The sequence below is a fragment of the Chiloscyllium plagiosum genome, unplaced genomic scaffold (genome assembly GCF_037043375.1).
Source record: "Chiloscyllium plagiosum isolate Xiang-an unplaced genomic scaffold, Cpla_swu_hap1 HiC_scaffold_10, whole genome shotgun sequence".
In the NCBI taxonomy this organism is placed as follows: domain Eukaryota; kingdom Metazoa; phylum Chordata; class Chondrichthyes; order Orectolobiformes; family Hemiscylliidae; genus Chiloscyllium; species Chiloscyllium plagiosum.
In genome coordinates, this window is record NW_028270148.1 from 31,190,610 (window position 1) to 31,207,239 (window position 16,630).

Sequence of the window (16,630 nt, forward strand, 5' to 3'; positions counted from 1 at the left end):
TTTCATGTCCTAAGCAGATATGGATTGAAGATGTTTCACACCATCTCAACTGACCTTGCTTTCAACCTCATTTTCTTCCACCTTCATCCAGAAAAGGAACTCCACAGGTATGTATGGTCAAACACGTGAACCATTTATTGAGAAATGAACCACTGAAATGCTGTGCTGTTCATTTTTCACTACTTTAACTTTAATTGAAAACCCTGAATGAAGGAGAATAACTTTTCTTAACCTCTCTCTCTGCAGTAACTGACTTCATAAGCTGCTTGAATATCAAAACTGATCGTAACACAGTGAAAGCCTTGAAATAAAAATGTTGCAAAAAAATCTACAGTAAGATGGAAACAGTTACAAATTTAACTAAAGCTAGCTAAATTCAAGCTTAAATACATTGACACATAAGTAGCACCAGTGGTTTATAGAAGTCATTCTTGTGGAAAATGTAATTTTGTGTATGCATCTCCCTCTTGGGGCAGGGGGTGGGGGGTTGAAATACTCTTATCCAACAAAGACTAATAAACATGTACAGTCACCACTGTATCACTGTAAAATGAATATATTGGGCATATTTAGAAAGGTGAGTGACGATTAAGCCTCTGGTTGGAGGCTTTCCTGGAGTTTCATCATGTGATGCTCAAGCCATATGACATTGGATCATGTGAAAAACCACATCACTGTCACATAAGATACTCGAAGATAATTAATTAGTTGATTGAAACTTCTTTATAATGTAATTTTTTTTAAAGTTGAAACCTATATTCTGTTCAGAATTTCAGTCTCTTATTTTGACTTTGTTTAAGAAAATAAGAATATGAGGAGGGACCTTATAGAGGTTTATAAAATCATGAGGGGCATGGATAGGATAAATAGACAAAGTATTTTCTCTGGGGTGGGGGAGTTCAGAACTAGAGGGTATATGTTTAGGGTGAGAGGGGAAAGATATAAAAGAGACTTAAGGGGCAACGTTTTCACACGGAGGGTGGTACGGGTATGGAAAGAGCTGCCAGAGGATGTGGTGGAGGCTAGTACAATTACAACATTTAAAAGGCATCGGAATGCGTATATGAATAGGAAGGGTTTGGAGTGATATGGGCCAGTTGCTGGCAGGTGGGACTAGATTGGGTTGGGATATCTGGTCGGCACGGACAAATTGGACCGTAGGCTCTGTTCCCTTGCTTTAAATCTCTATGACTCTATAATATAGCTTCATAACATTGTGAAGCAGAAACAGCAAAATAAACTCCTTGCATTTACAATATTTGTATTTAGGGGAGTCAAGTATGTGTGTTTGTGGCAACATCAGATCAGCCATGATCTTTAGATTAAATTAGATTACATTACATTACAGTGTGAAAACAGGCCCTTCGGCCCAACGAGTCCACACCGATCCGCCGAAGCGAACCCACCCATACCCCTACATTTACCCCTTACCTAACACTATGGGTAATTTAGTATGGCCAATTCACCTGACCCTGCACATCTTTGGACTGTGGGAGGAAACCGGAGCACCCGGAGGAAACCCACGCAAACACGGGGAGAATGTGCAAACTCCACACAGTCAGTCGCCTGAGGCGGGAATTGAACCCGGGTCTCTGGCGCTGCGAGGCAACAGTGCTAACCACTGTGCCACCGTGCCGCCCAATGGTAGAGCAGGCTCAAGGATCAAATGGCCTACTCCTGCTCTTAATTTGTTATCAGTGTTCCAAGATGCTTAATGAGCATTATCAATCAAACATTTTTGCTACTAAGCCACGTAAGAAGATATGAGGCAGATAACAACAATATTGGTCAATGGTATAGGTTTTTAGGATTGTCTTGGAGAGAGGTGAAGAGGCAGAGAGATATCTGGAAGTAATTTCTCCCTAATTTAGGATTTGGTGTCATGGCAGCCAATGGCCCTGGAGGGATCTTTTAAAATAATTCTCTGATGGGCTGTGAGTGTTATTGGCGAGGCCAGCATTTACTGTCTATCCCTAATCACCATTTGGGATGAGCCATCTGTTTGAAATCCTGCAGTCCACGTGAGGTCCAGTATTTTGACCCTGAAACATTGAAAAAAATGACAATAGAGTTTCAAGTTCGAAAAGTATGTGGGTTGGCAGGGAACTTGCAAGTGGTGATGGTCCCATGCAGCTGCTGCCCTTTTCCTTTGAGATGGCAGAGTTTGCAAGGTTGGAAGGTGCTATTAAACAAGCTTTGCTAAGTTGTTGCAGTGCACCTTATATATGATACATACTGCTGCCACAGTGAATCAAAGTGTGGAGAGTGCAAATTATTTTGCACTGAATTCTGGATTTGCAATCTCAAGACATTTTCCTGACCTGTCAGTCAATTGTCAGGATTTCCAGGGTGTATGCACAGTAAGCAGAGCTTCTTTGGTGGAGGTGAAAAATTGTGAAGGCTTTGATCAGTTCTCTGGAAGAGCTATAAGCATGATCAGGTGCAAGGCTGTTGTTCACAACATTCTCAGCGGCTTTAAGTGCTTAGTCAGCGATGGCCAACTTCTCGGCAGGACTTCATCTGTTCAGCACATTGCTCACTTTCAATTGAACTTCCCTACTATCAGCTTTCAGCATGACATGAAAGCAGCCTATGCAATTTGATCTTTGGACTTTGCTGGGCATCAAGGACAGGGGGAAAACTGTTCCAGCAGTAGCAAGAGCAGTGCAAGATGCAGCACAGCCACAGATCCCACTCACAAGGTAAATATTATTGACATCAAGATCCAGCTGGAATGAGGCCAAACCACCAACCTACAGTCTACTTGCAGAGAAGGTTAGTTCTCTCAACAAGTCTGCACCAGAGCCTCAGGAAATTCAGGCTTTTATGGCTGTTTGGTGTTACAATTTGTACTCTCCTAGACCATGAACTCCTTTTCAGGGTACCAGCTGGACACTTGCCAGTGGCTGAAAGCTGCCTGTCTCTTATGATCACCTCTATGCTTCCTTTGAGCCACTGAGTTGTTCTTTGTTGTCTTCTGCAAGGACAGAAAGCAGGCAGATGAGTTTTGTAATAGATTGTAACCAGAAAAGCACATCATTTGTAAGAAGTAACAATGAGGCATGAAGGTGAGTTATAAGGTGGGTTGACCTGAGGTGCAGTGTAAGGGAGGATTCTGGGCAAGTCAGAGTATGGAGGTTGGCTCCTGTAGATGTTACACCATTCATTCCTGAGGTCTTCAATTCTTCTGATGCATCATCTCCAGGTTGAAAGGATCACACACTGGTTATAATTTCCTTCCATGCTTGGTTGGTTGGAGACGTTGTCTCTTCCTCCTGTACTTGAGAAAGCTGCCTATACCTTAGTCAAACAGCAGAATCTCCAGGTAAAAGTCATAGACCTGTGAGTTCAGTGGGGTGGTTAGGATGGAGGTGCAGGAGCGAATAGTCTTTCCATGTCTATCTTTTTTTGCTATTGGTTCTTCAACTTCAAAATCCTCATGTTGGCAAGCTTTTCTGAAGCATGCTGGGGTCTCATCAAACAGAAACAGTTCTTTTGACAGAATTGCAATGTTATCCTTCCCATCTCCTTAACTGATCAAGGAGCCCAAAGGCAGGCTCTTTACTGGTTTTCTCTGGTAAAGAGCAACCAGAAGACACATTAATTGGGATGTCAATTATGCAACTGGAAAATTGTGCCACCATTGCACCAGAGATTAATATGTTAAAATTCTGCCCAAGTCTTCAGACTTGCCCATGTTTACTTAGTAGGAATTTCTGCTTATTCTATATTGGATAACAGACAGTGTGATGTATCAGAGGCAGTAGATCAGTCAACAGAGTTGGTGAGATAAAGTTATTGTCACGTGCAACCTGAGTTTGCGGATTATATAATTGATGGAAACATATAACAAGAAATAGAGAGGCCGTGGGCAAATTCTTGAAGAATTCCAAAAATAACAGTATAGGAGTGAGCAGTGAAGTTGTTGCAATTCTCTGGTTAAGCTTCAAAAGAAGAGAATGGAGCCAGGAAAGGCAAATTCCACCCCACTGGATGACGAAGTAGAAGGATGGGGAAAGATGATATTGTCAACTCTGTCAAAGACTGAGCAATAGATTGAGAAGATGAGGAGTGATAAATTGCTACAGTCACAATAACACAGAACTTCATTTGGGACTTTGATAACGACTGTTTCTGCTGAGAGAGAGCGGTGGGGAGACAGAATGAAAACTTCACTGGAGCATGAAAAATATCGGTTTGTAGGAACAAAGATCTTGATCTTGGAGATGACAATACATTCAAGGACTTTAAAGAGAAAAAGGAGATTGCAAATGGGGCAGTAGTTTGTAAGAGCAGAGGGGTCAAAGATGTGTGTTTTGAGGTGGAATCACTGATGTTAGATTGGAAGGACAGGAGAACATTGTGCAAACAATGGGAACTGCTGACAAAAGCAGCTGATATGGGAATCAGGAAAGGAAACTGAGTGATCAACAGTTTGGTCAGAACTGGGAATGCGGAAGCAGAAAAAAAGTCACATGGAAAAAATGAGCTCAGAGGTGAAGAAGATGAGATTCCACGGACAGTAGAGTGTACATGAGGGGGCGTTTGGCCTGGTGGGCCTGGGGAAGGAAGGCAAGTGGCAGAATTAACGCAACACTGGCACATAATATCTGATATTGTGTTATTGTATTAAGACTGAGGTCCAGGTGGCACTGAAAAATACAAAAAGACAACTGCTGAACCTTCCTATAATATACTGTAAATGCTTTTCTTTTAATTGTCATCTTCATATTGTCAAGTTTTCCAAAAAATCTGTCCTATATTAACAAAAGTTAGTATAACATTAATTATAAATACAGAATTAAGTTTTGAAAATCTTGTAATGTAGGAAATGAATATGAAATATGCAGAATTTTAAATTGCAATGAGTTGGTTACTAAATGCCCTATGTGTCAGATCCAGATACTCTTGATCACTTGATCACCATTTTATGAAATCTAAATTCTTTATTTTTGATGACTTGACCTTTTATACACTTATAAATAATCAGCATGTGTTCTTCCTTGCTGCTATTCTTTTTATCTTTTATCTTTGTATACAGCTGACTTTATTGCATTACCATGTAGTTTGGAGACTCATTCACCATCTGGTGAGCTGACTGTATAATAAGCAATAAATACAGTGATACAGGAACATCATTGTATTATTTGAGTGAAAATATTGGTCTGGAGATTGGACTGTGCGCACTCATCTCACTGGTGTGAAAAGGGAAAGTAAAGGTCTCATTTACTAGGTGCTTTCTGAGCCTTTAGTGCACTATTTACCATATTTACAAAGGCTTATCAACAGCTGAAACAGTTGTTAGGATCATTGTGTACTCTAATAAAGGAACTTATTGTTGATTTGATTGTATTGCACACAGCTTGATCAAGCATATCAATTTCTTCAGATATTTAGCAACCAAACCAGCAGTCATTAAATTCTCATCTTCCTTAACTTACGTGGCGTCAGGAACCACCACAATTTGCAACTGCAATTGCCTTACCCCACCTTGAACTCTTATAAGGGCCTCAGTTGGTGTGTGAGCCAGCTGATCTTGCTTTTCACTGAGATTATCATGTAGCCTGCAAAGCCATAACAGACGCATAGAGTTCACCACAAATTGGTAGTTTTAACCAATTTGTTTGAACATGTTGTAACACATATCTGGGGAAGGTGGGTTTGAACCATGGCCTCTTGGGTCAGAAGTAGAGGCACAACCACAGTGCCACAAAAGCCATATTCACCACGGATAACCTGATAAGACTGGTGCACAAATTTGCCACAAACCTGTGACCAACCTGATTAGACATCTGTGGAGTGTCTTACATTAATTTAGGTGTATTCCGATTTAAAAACCATTACATATTAATATTACAAATGAAAGTAAATCTGCCAACATTCCCTAAAATTGCAATGTTGTATTGACTTTGTAAAGCAATTTAAATATCATATGACTTCATTGTTGCAAACAATGGTAAAATAATTATATTTACTCTGGCAGCTATCTGTCAATGTGTTCACAGGCTATTTAGTGGAAAAACAATAACACAAAGTCAACTGAACATAAGGAACAAACTAGATTTCAAAAGAAATCTACATACTGTTTTCACATTGCTTTTAGCCAATTTATGTGAAATTATGAGAGGCTTTGTTATGTGGTATTAGACCACCAGTTAAATCATTCAGTGATTGAGTTTGTTCCCTTGCTTTCCTGTTTCTACTTACACAGTTATTAATTTTATTTATTTCATTTTTGGGAGCTGTGGATGGATGGATGAATAGGTGGACGGAATGATGGATGGACAGACAGATGGATGGATGGACAGATGGATGAAGAGTAACACATGCACAGAAAGTTGGCCCAGACTGCTGACACTTCCCAAAAGGCAAGTGAAAACTGGTATTCAGCTCTGAAGAAAGGTCAATGACCCTGAAACATTAAATCTGCTTTCTCTCCACAGATACTGCCAGACCTGCCTTTTATTTTGTTTCTGACTTCCAGCATCTGCAGTTCTTTGTTTTTTTGAATACTAGTAGAAGTTGGAGAACAGGCCTTTAGTCTTCCCTCTTGTCAAGTTTGGTGTCCAAGGAAGGGAATGGGGAGAAACATTACTATGCTCAACAGAAACATAGATAAAATACAAACTTCAAAATATACAACATAATGATACTCATGATAATCATAATGCAATGCATTAAATTGGGTGCAGTGTCTTCAATAAATTACTGATGTTAGCTTACACTCAGTATTAGGAGAAAGTGAGGAATGCAGATGCTGCAGATCAGAGTTGAGAGTGTGGTGCTGGAAAAGCACAGCAGGTCAGGCAGCATCTGAGGAGCAGGAGAATCGACGCTTTGGGCACAAGCCCTTCATCCGGAATGAGGAGAGCTTGTGCCCTGACCTGCTGTGCTTTTCCAGCACCACATTCTCGACTACATTCAGTATTATGCTTATTCTCAACTTAATATATGCAGAGAGACTAATTTTAACTGATAAAGTTTACATATTGAACTGGGGAGGTGATGGCCTTGTAGTGTTGTTGCTGGACTGTTAATCCAGGCACCCAAGTAATGTTCTGGGGACCCGGATTCAAATCCTGTCACGGCAGATGGTTGAATTTGAATTCAATGAAAATCTGAAATTAAGAGTGTAATGATAACCATGAATCCATGGTTGATTATTGGGGGAAAACCCATCTGGTTCCTTTATGGAAGGCCATTGCCCTCTGGGCAATTGGGGCTGGGCAATAAATGCTGGCCTAGTCAATGACACTCTCCTTCCACGAATGAATCAAAAACATTTAGAAAATTCAGCTAAGTCAGCCACTTTTGTATCAAAACTAGGAAATAAAGAAGTGTAAATGGCTACTATGACTTTCTTCAAAACATAATTTGCCAAATAATTCAAATAATTAATGATACAAATCAAATTCCCAATTCAACAATGTCTGAGAAATCTCAATGCCACAAATTAATATTCATTACCTCTGAACTCTCGATGGAGGTGCAAACACTCCATGTTTTGGCACACAAGTGAAATACTGTACTCCTCCAACAGAGCCATCATTCTTGCCATTGGGTTTATCCAATTCAATCCCATACCAATAACCTATAAAATTAGACAATAATAATAATAAGATTTAGATAACACAAAATGTGTTTGATTTTATGCACTCCACACAACTAGCTGGAATTTAACAGCCATGTGATAGAAACTGAACTTCATAAAATGGATGCAACAAGAGAAAACTTTACAGACCAAAATATGCTAGATGACTAGAGAAAATGAGCTTTTGGTCTAGACTAAGAAGGAAGTATATGTCAGATATAGGGATTGACTGAATTGCTAGAGGAATATAAAGGCTGTAGAGGTATACTTAGGAGGGAAATTAGATAGTTTTGGCAAATAGAGTTCAGGAGAATCCAGAGGGATTCTACAAATACAACGGTGGCTCAGTGGTTAGCGCTGCTGCCTCACAGTGCCAGGGACCCGGGTTCGATTCCTGCCTCGGGCAACTGGCTGTGTGGAGTTTGCACATTCTCCCCGTATCTGCGTGGGTTAACTCCAGGTACTCTGGTTTCCTCCCACAATCCAAAATTGTGCAGGTGATTTGGCCATGCTAAATTGTCCATCGTGTTAGGTGCATTAGTCAAAGGTAAATGTAGGGGGGTTGGTTATTCTTTGGAGGGTCTGTGTGGACTTGTTGGGTCGAAGGGCCTGTATCCATACTGCATGGAATCTAATCTAAAAAGGGTAACTAAGGAGAGAATTGCATCCCTCAAAGATCAGCAAGGCTGCTTATGTTTGGAACCACAGGAGATGGGAGAGATACTAAATGAGCATGTTGCATCAGTGTTTATTGTGGAGACGAATATGGAACGTGGAGAACTTAGGGAAATAAATAGCGACACCTTGAAAAAATGTCCATAATACAGAGGAGGAGGAGCTGGTGTCTTAAAATGCATTGGGATAAATCCCCAGGTCCTAATCAGGTGTAGCCTAGAACTTTCTGAGAAGCTAGTGAAGTGATTGCAGAGTCCTTTGCTGAGATATTTGTATCATCACTAACCACAGGTGGAGTGCCAGAAGACTTGTAGCTGGCTAACATGGTGCAACTATTTAAGCAAGGTGGTAAGGAAAACTAGACTACTATAGACTGGTGAGCCTGACATCGGGCAGTTGTTGAAGGAGATCCTGAGGGACAGGATTTACATGTATTTAGAAAGGCAAGGACTGATAAGGGATAGTCAACACGGCTTTGTATGTGGGAAATCGTATTTCACTAGCATGACTGAGTGCTTTGAAATAGTAACAAAGAGGATTAATGAAGGCAGAGTGGTGAACATGACCAAATGGACTTCAGGAAGGTGTTCAACAAGGTTCCACATGGTAGGCTGGTTAGCAAGGTTAGATCACATGGAATACAGAGAGAACTAGCCATATGGATGCAGAACTGGCTCGAAGGTAGGAGACGATGGTGGTGGACTGTTGATTTTTCAGACTGGAGGCCTGTGACCAGCGGTGTGTCACAAGGATCGCTGCTATGTCCACTGTTTTTTGTCATTTATATAAATGATTTGGATGTAAACATAGGAGGAATGGTTAGTAAGTTTTTAGATGACACCAAAACTGGTGGTGTAGTGGATAGCAAAGAAGATTACCTCAGAGTAGAATGGGACCTTGATCCGTTGGGCCAATGAGTGGCAGATGGAGTTTATTTTAGATAAATGTGAGGTGTTGTACTTTGGAAAGGCAAATAAGGGCAGGACTTAGACACTTAATAATAAGGTCCTGAGCAGTGTTGCTGAACAAAGAGACCTTGGAGTGCATAGAACATAGAACATTACACAGCAGTACAGGCCCTTCGGCCCTCGATGTTGCGCCGACCTGTCATACCAATCTGAAGCCCATCTAACCCACACTATTCCATGTACGTCCATATGCTTGTCCAATGACGACTTAAATGTACTTAAAGTTGGCGAATCTACTACCTTTGTAGGCAAAGCATTCCATACCCTTACTACTCTCTGAGTAAAGAAACTACCTCTGACATCTGTCCTATATCTATCACCCCTCAGTTTAAAGCTATGCCCCTTTGTGCTCGCCATCACCATACTTGGAAAAAGATTCTCCCTGTCCACCCTATCTAACCCTCTGATTATCTTATATAATTGGTTTCATTGGTCTATAATTACCTGGGTCATCTCTGCTGTCCTTCTTGAACAAGGGCACAACATTTGCAATCCTCCAGTTCTCAGGTACTAAACCTGTAGACAATCACGACTCAAATATCTCCTCCCTAGCTTCCCAGAGAATCATCGGATAAATCCCATCCGGCCCAAGGGATTTGTCTACTTTCACTCCTTATAGAATTGATAATACCTTCTCCTTATTAACCTCTATCCTTTCTAGTCTAATCTCCCTCCCTTTTTGAATAAGGGCATTACATTGAAAGCTTTCCAACTTTTTGGGACTTTTCCAGAATCTACAGCTTCTTGGAATACTTCAACCAATGCATTCACTATCTCTGTTGCAACGACTCATTGTTGCTGGAAAGTGGAATCACAGGGAGACTGGGCAGTGAAGAAGGCATTTGGGATGGTTGCCTTTATTGGTCAGTGCACTGAGTATAGAAGTTGAGAGGTCATGTTGCTGCTACACAGGTCATTGGTTAGGCCATTTTTGGAATACTGTGTTCAATTCTAGTCTTCCTCCAGAAAGGATTTTGTGAAATTTGAAAGGGTTCAGAAAAGATTTACAAAGATGCTGCCAGTTTTGGAGGGTTTAGCTGTAGGGAGAGGCTGAATAGTTTGGAGCTATTTTCCCTGGAGCATTAGAGGCTGAGGGGTGACCATATGGACGTTTATAAAATCATCAGGAGCATAAGGTAAATAAACAAGGTTTTTTCCCCATGGTAGAGGAGTACAAAACTAGAGGGCATAGGTTTAAGGTCAGAGGGGACCTAAGGGGCAACTGTTCATGTAAAGAGTGGTGCATGTATGGAATGAGCTGCCACACGAAATAATGAAGGCTGGTACAATAACAACATTTAAAAGGCATCTGGATTGCTATATGAATAGGAAGGGTTTAGAGGGATATGGGTCAAGTGCTGGCAAATGGGACAAGATTAATTTGGGATATCTGGTCGGCATGAATGTGTTGGACAAAGGGTCTGTTTATGTGCTGTTCAGCTCTGTGGCTCTATGTCCCTAAAATGTGCCAATTGTTCAGCTCGTAAGTCATTTCTCAGGCACCCTCGTAATTGCAGAAAACAAGCATCATGTGCTTTACATGTAAATGAGTGGGAGGATTGCTAGTCTAAAAGATTAAAACTGGTTTAGGCTCACTCTGGAAAATTAAATTGTGTTGAGTGGAGCTAGAGGCAGGACAACTCTGTTCACGTTTCTTCAGCTGCTGCCACTTACTTAGTTAAAAAAAAGTATATTTATATCTAGTATTCACGACTGCTGGACATCTCAAAGGTTTTATATGTGCTCTCTCACCAATAAAGTACTTTTGAAATAATCACTTTGCAGTGTCAGAATATTTTAAAATCACTTTTTTGATACAAAGAGGAGCAAGATTGCTTTCCAACTTACAGATCTTTAGATTGGCTTCTGCAATGATCCCCTCTTTCCCATCTAACATGAACCTGGAGCTTGCAAAACAAACATCCCGAAATGCATTGCTTTTAAAATTGCCTGGCTGTAGAGAGCACCTTAACAGATGATAGTAACTCAGCCAAATAATATTAAGGAAGTCTGAGTTCCAATTTGGGCTAGCTTTGGACCTCCAAAATGGGATGAAGGCAGTGTTCATGTTACATATCAGGTCTGAAAGGGAAATTTCAGCTTGGCTAGAAATTTCCACCTTGAAACGTTAAAAGATTGGACGGCATTTGGTGGATAATCCTAAGTGTTCAAAGAATTATGATGGCAAGCAATTTAGGATTGTCAGTCAATCTTACAGTGTGGCACATTTGTGTGATCTGGAAGTTTCATGTATTTATATACAGGGCTCTATTCTTTGTAGACAAAAACACTGCATGTATGCTTTGTGCCTGTTTCAACACAACAAAATGGGTGATAACCCTTTGCTTGTTCATTTTCAGGGCATTACCCTGACCAATCAGAGACTTCCTGCCTGTTTTAAGATTTAACAAAGCCTGACTGTTAACACCAATCAGCATTCATGGTGCAGTCTCCTTAGCAATGCCATTACCAATTAGAATCCACTTGAAAACCTATGAGCACTCTATTGTCATGCGGGATAAATGTTGGTTTTCCTCTGGGATTAGTATTTTTATGAATTATCCTGATAATGCTAGATGAAAAGCTTTGACAAAATGTGTCTTTTTTTAGCAATGTTCAAATTAGAAGTTACATCTTTCAAGGATATTCGGTTTTCCAATTTTTTTTGACATACAAGGTAGCTAATCAAATCTAGGACTACTTCTACTCAAAATTATTGTTCATATACAGGCATAAACATGGACTTCCACCCTACTGGAACTAAGAAATTTTGTCTGTAAAATTGCTGTATAATATAAAATTTGTTTATTGCTTTGAGATTGAAATCAGAAGTAAAATTAACACTCATTTAAAGGTTGAGAGTGTGGTGCTGGAAAAGCACAGCAGTTTAGGCAGCATCCAAGGAGCAAGACAATCAACATTTTGGGCATAAGACCTTCATCAGGAAGGGCTCTTCCAGCATCTGCAGTCCTCACTTTCTCCCTCCATCATCTGCAGACCTCACTTTCTCTGAACTCATTTAAAAGTGGAAAGATTTGAGGTACCTATCAATTGGCCACCAACTAGAAGTTCTCGGTGTTTTAATGTTGTGAAGGGTCTGATTCTTTACAATTCCATGACACCTTTTCAATTCTCCCTCTTGCAACATTAGGCTAATTTTTAGATTAGATTAGCTTACTTACAGTGTGGAAACTGGCCCTTCAGCCCAACAAATCCACACCGACGCTCCGAAGAGCAACCTACATTCCCCTACATTTACCCCTTCACCTAACACTACGGGCAATTTAGCATGGCCAATACACCTAACCTGCACATTTTTGGACTGTGGGAGGAAACCAGAGCACCCAGAGGGGGCCCAGGCAGACACAGGGAGAATGTGCAAACTCCGCCCTGACAGTTGCCTGAGGCCGGAATTGAACCCGGGTCTCTGGCGCTGTGAGGCAGCAGAGCTAACCACTGTGCCACCGTGCCACCCAAGATTAAAGTCTGAATTATCTAAATTTGATAACATGTATTTAGAAAATGTAATTATCACATGTCCCATGGTTCTTTCCATGGGAGATTGGTTAGCAATGTTAGATCTCACAGCCATTTGGATACAGAACTGGCTCAAAGGTAGAAGACAGAGGATGGTGGTGGAGGGTTGTTTTTCAGACTGGAGGCCTGTGACCAGTGGAGTGCCGCAAGGATCGGTACTGGGTCCTCTATTTTTTGTCATTTATATAAATGTTTTGGATGCGAGCATAAGACGTATGGTTAGTAAGTTTGCAGATAACACCAAAATTGGAGGTGTGGTGGACAGCGAAGAAGGTTACCTCAGATTACAACAGGATCTTGATCAGATGGGCCAATGGGCTGAGAAGTGACAGATGGAATTAAATTCAGATAAATGCGAGGTGCTGCATTTTGGGAAAGCAAATCTTAGCAGGACTTACACACTTCATAGTAAGGTCCTAGGGAGTGTTGCTGAACAAAGAGACCTTGGAGTGTAGGTTCATAGCTCCTTGAAAGTTGAGTTGCAAGTAGATAAGATAGTGAAGAAGGCGTTTGGTATGCTTTCTTTATTGGTCAGAGTATTGAGTACAGGGGTTGGGATGTCATGTTGTGGCTGTACAGGTCATTGGTTAGGCCACTGTTGGAATATTGCATGCAACTCTGGTCTCCTTCCTATTGGAAGGATGTTGTGAAATTTGAAAGGGTTCAGAAAAGATTTACAAGGATGCTGCCAGGATTGGAGGATTTGAGCTATAGGGAGAGGCTGAACAGGCTGGGGCTGTTTTCCCTGGGGCGTCGGAGGCTGAGGGGCGACCTTATAAAGGTTTACAATATTATGAGGGGCATGGATAGGATAAATAGACAAAGTCTTTTCCCTGGGTTTGGGGAGTCCAGAACTAGAGGGCATAGGTTTAGGATGAGAGGGGAAAGATATAAAAGAGACGTAAGGGGCAACTTTTTCACGCAGAGGATGGTACGTGTATGGAATGAGCTGCCAGAGGAAGTAGTGGAGGCTGGTACAATTGCAACATTTACAAGGTATTTGGATGGGTTTGGAGGGATATGAGCCAGGAGGTGGCAGGTGGAACTAGATTGGGTTGGGATATCTGGTTGGCATGGACGAGTTGGACCGAAGGATCCGTTTCCATACTGTACATCTCTATGACTATCACTTTATGAGTAGTATCAAAAAACAAAATTTGAAACTGAACTCCATGAAGAGATATTAAGGACAATGACAAAAAGCCTAAACATTAAAGGTCAGCTATTGTAAAGGAAGGGAGATAGAGAGACAGAGAAACCTAGGGAAGACATTCCAGATCTGTCAACATTGGAGACAGTAAAAACATTGGTCAAGAGGGCAAGTTCCTACTCACTGCTGGATTAAAATCGGCAGCAGTATGATCAGGCCCTTAATTCAGCATTAATTTGTGGGGAGATAGTTGTGTAATGGTAATGTCATGGGACTAGTAATCCAAAGGCCTAGGCTAAAACCCTGGAAACAAGGGATTAAATCTCACCATGGGGAGCTTGTGGAATTTAAATTCAACAAATCAAAACTCTAATTGAAAACTAGTCTCAGTAACAGTAAATGAACCTGGTTCATTAATGACCTTTAGGGGAGGAAATCTGCCATCCCTGTGTGGTCTGTTTTACACATTACTCAGATTCACAATAATGTTGACTCTTAACTGGCTTCAGAAATGGTCGATGAGGAAATTGGAGATGGACAGCAAATGTTGATCTTGCCAATGATGTCCATATCCAACAAAAGAATCATTTTTAAAAACATTAATTGCCCTTTTAAGGGTCTCAATTATTGCAAAGATAGAAAAGCCATCAATTAAGGAAGACCACAGCCACTGCCTTCTATCTCCTTCAGAAATTTCACAAACTCCATTCCTCAGTAACTGAGTGTAACTACACCAGATTATCTGCTGCGTCAGTTGTTATATGTCACCCCAAAATAAAACTCCAACTACATGTCCATGCCATCAGAAGATTGCCTATTTCACCTGTGAAACATTTCCTAATTTTACTCTTCTCCAACTAAGCTGCTGCTGCTGCAATATAAACCTGTAAACTAAATGCAGTTATTGTTCTTGGCACAGATTTGAAAATAGTGAGATAGGAGGAAGATCAGCAAGAGGGAAAAGAACCATTATAGAATAGCAGGTTGGTAATGATCAAAAGATAAGGCCTAAGGAAAGTGAGCAAGAAGGAGGATGGGCAACATTTTGTAATGGACCAGGCCAGAACCCCTCAAAGCATTTCAAGAAAGTAGCCCAGACCATAACTTTGCCAATTGTTTTCGGCAGGTGTAAGGTGGATATTCCAGGAGAGATGCAACTGGTCAAACCACTTAATTTTAAACAAAATAGAATTTATTTACAAGATTACTGAATGAAATACAAGCAAAAGAGAACAGAATACCGAATAACCTAACCTACCCAAAATCCCAACAGATTATGCCAACTTAATGATGCTGTTCCAAATACTTGTAACAATCGCCTTAAACACCCCTTGGCATGAAAGATAAAATCAAACACAGGGTCTTATAGGAGAAAGGGAGAGATGGCAGCATAGAATACTCTCTTCCATGTACTGTTTCTTGGATTAGCAGCCTCACTGACTACCTGCTTTCAGTGAACAGCCAGACTGCTAAAACCAAACCAAATTAAACCAGAGAAAAGCTGAGCTGGAAGAACCAGGCACTCCCTTTTCATTGTATAAATGTTTCTTTTAAAGTCTTGAAAGCCTTTTTCCTGAGGCAGTATCTGTTAGCTATAATCAAATTGGCCCTAAAACCCAACCAAGCTAGACTTTTCAAAATTATTGCTTTTATGACCAAGGACAGCATAACCTTGTTAAAGGAGCAGCATTATCACAATAAGATCTAACAATATTTTAATGCAAACAGATGCATATTCTCATTTATTATAGCAAGTCAAGATTTATTGGTTTGTTCAGTCCCTTTAACCTACCTGGTGCAAAGCTTGTTTTCCCGTAGAATCGTACTGTACCACTCCTCTGTCCAACCACAACCACACGATCTCCAATCTGTATATGAGTCTTACAAATCTCTACACTTCCCAGACTGCCAACTGATGGAGCTCGACTCCTCAAACCTATTTTAAACAGTAGAAGTTTGAGAAGTTAAATTAAACTATGATACCATGTATTATTTCCCTATTCTTCCCTCTCAGCAATATTTTCTTTCTCTAAAACAAAACCAGAAACAGCTGGAGCAAGTCTGGCAGCATCTGTGCAGAGAAATCAGTTAATGTTTTGAGTCCAATCATTGGAAGGGTCACTGGACCCAAAATATTAACGTTGCTTTCTTGCCACAGATGCTGCCAGACCTGCTGGGTTTTTCCAGCAATTTCTATTTTTGTTTCCGTTTTTAGCATCTTCAGTTCTTTGTTTTATTCTCTTTCTCTGTGTTCTGTGAAGCATTAAAGACTTGCAGGCCATATGGCCTACTCCTGCTCCTATTTCTTATGTTCTTATGTGGCTCTAAAAAATACCAACAATTCAAATGGAGAATGTTCCTCTCAAAATGGAAGAAATTAGGCACAGGGCCGGATTTATAAGAAATTAGGTATGGATAGCAGATGCTGATCTTGCCAGCAATGTCCATAACTAACAAAATTTGCCATCATCGGCCATTCCAAGTCCTGCAATCAACTAATACTTAGAACATAGACCATAGAACATAGGACAGTACAGCACAATACAGGCCCTTTGGCCCTCGATTTTGTGCTGGCTTTTATCCTACTCTAAGATCAGACTAACCCAAATACCCTTAATTTTACTATCTTCCATGTGCCAATCCAAGAGTTGCTTAAATGTCCCTTATGTATCTGATTCTACTGCTACTGCCGGCAGTGCATTCCACACA

General features: G+C 40.7%; 1 protein-coding gene across 9 annotated transcripts in view; it reads right to left on the reverse strand.

The window, feature by feature from the left end:
- LOC122552711 (CAP-Gly domain-containing linker protein 4-like) overlaps nt 1-16,630 on the reverse strand; it is a 433,681-nt gene that overhangs the window by 240,811 nt on the left and 176,240 nt on the right. For 8 of the 9 annotated variants that reach the window (XM_087991246.1, XM_043695605.2, XM_087991245.1 and 5 more), the window contains 2 exons: nt 15,714-15,857; nt 7,468-7,591 (listed from right to left, as the gene is read on the reverse strand). In XM_087991246.1, coding sequence (XP_087847372.1) covers nt 7,468-7,591; nt 15,714-15,857 — 268 coding nt within the window. The remainder of the gene's footprint in view (nt 1-7,467; nt 7,592-15,713; nt 15,858-16,630) is intronic. The other variant, XM_087991251.1, reaches the window with a different exon arrangement.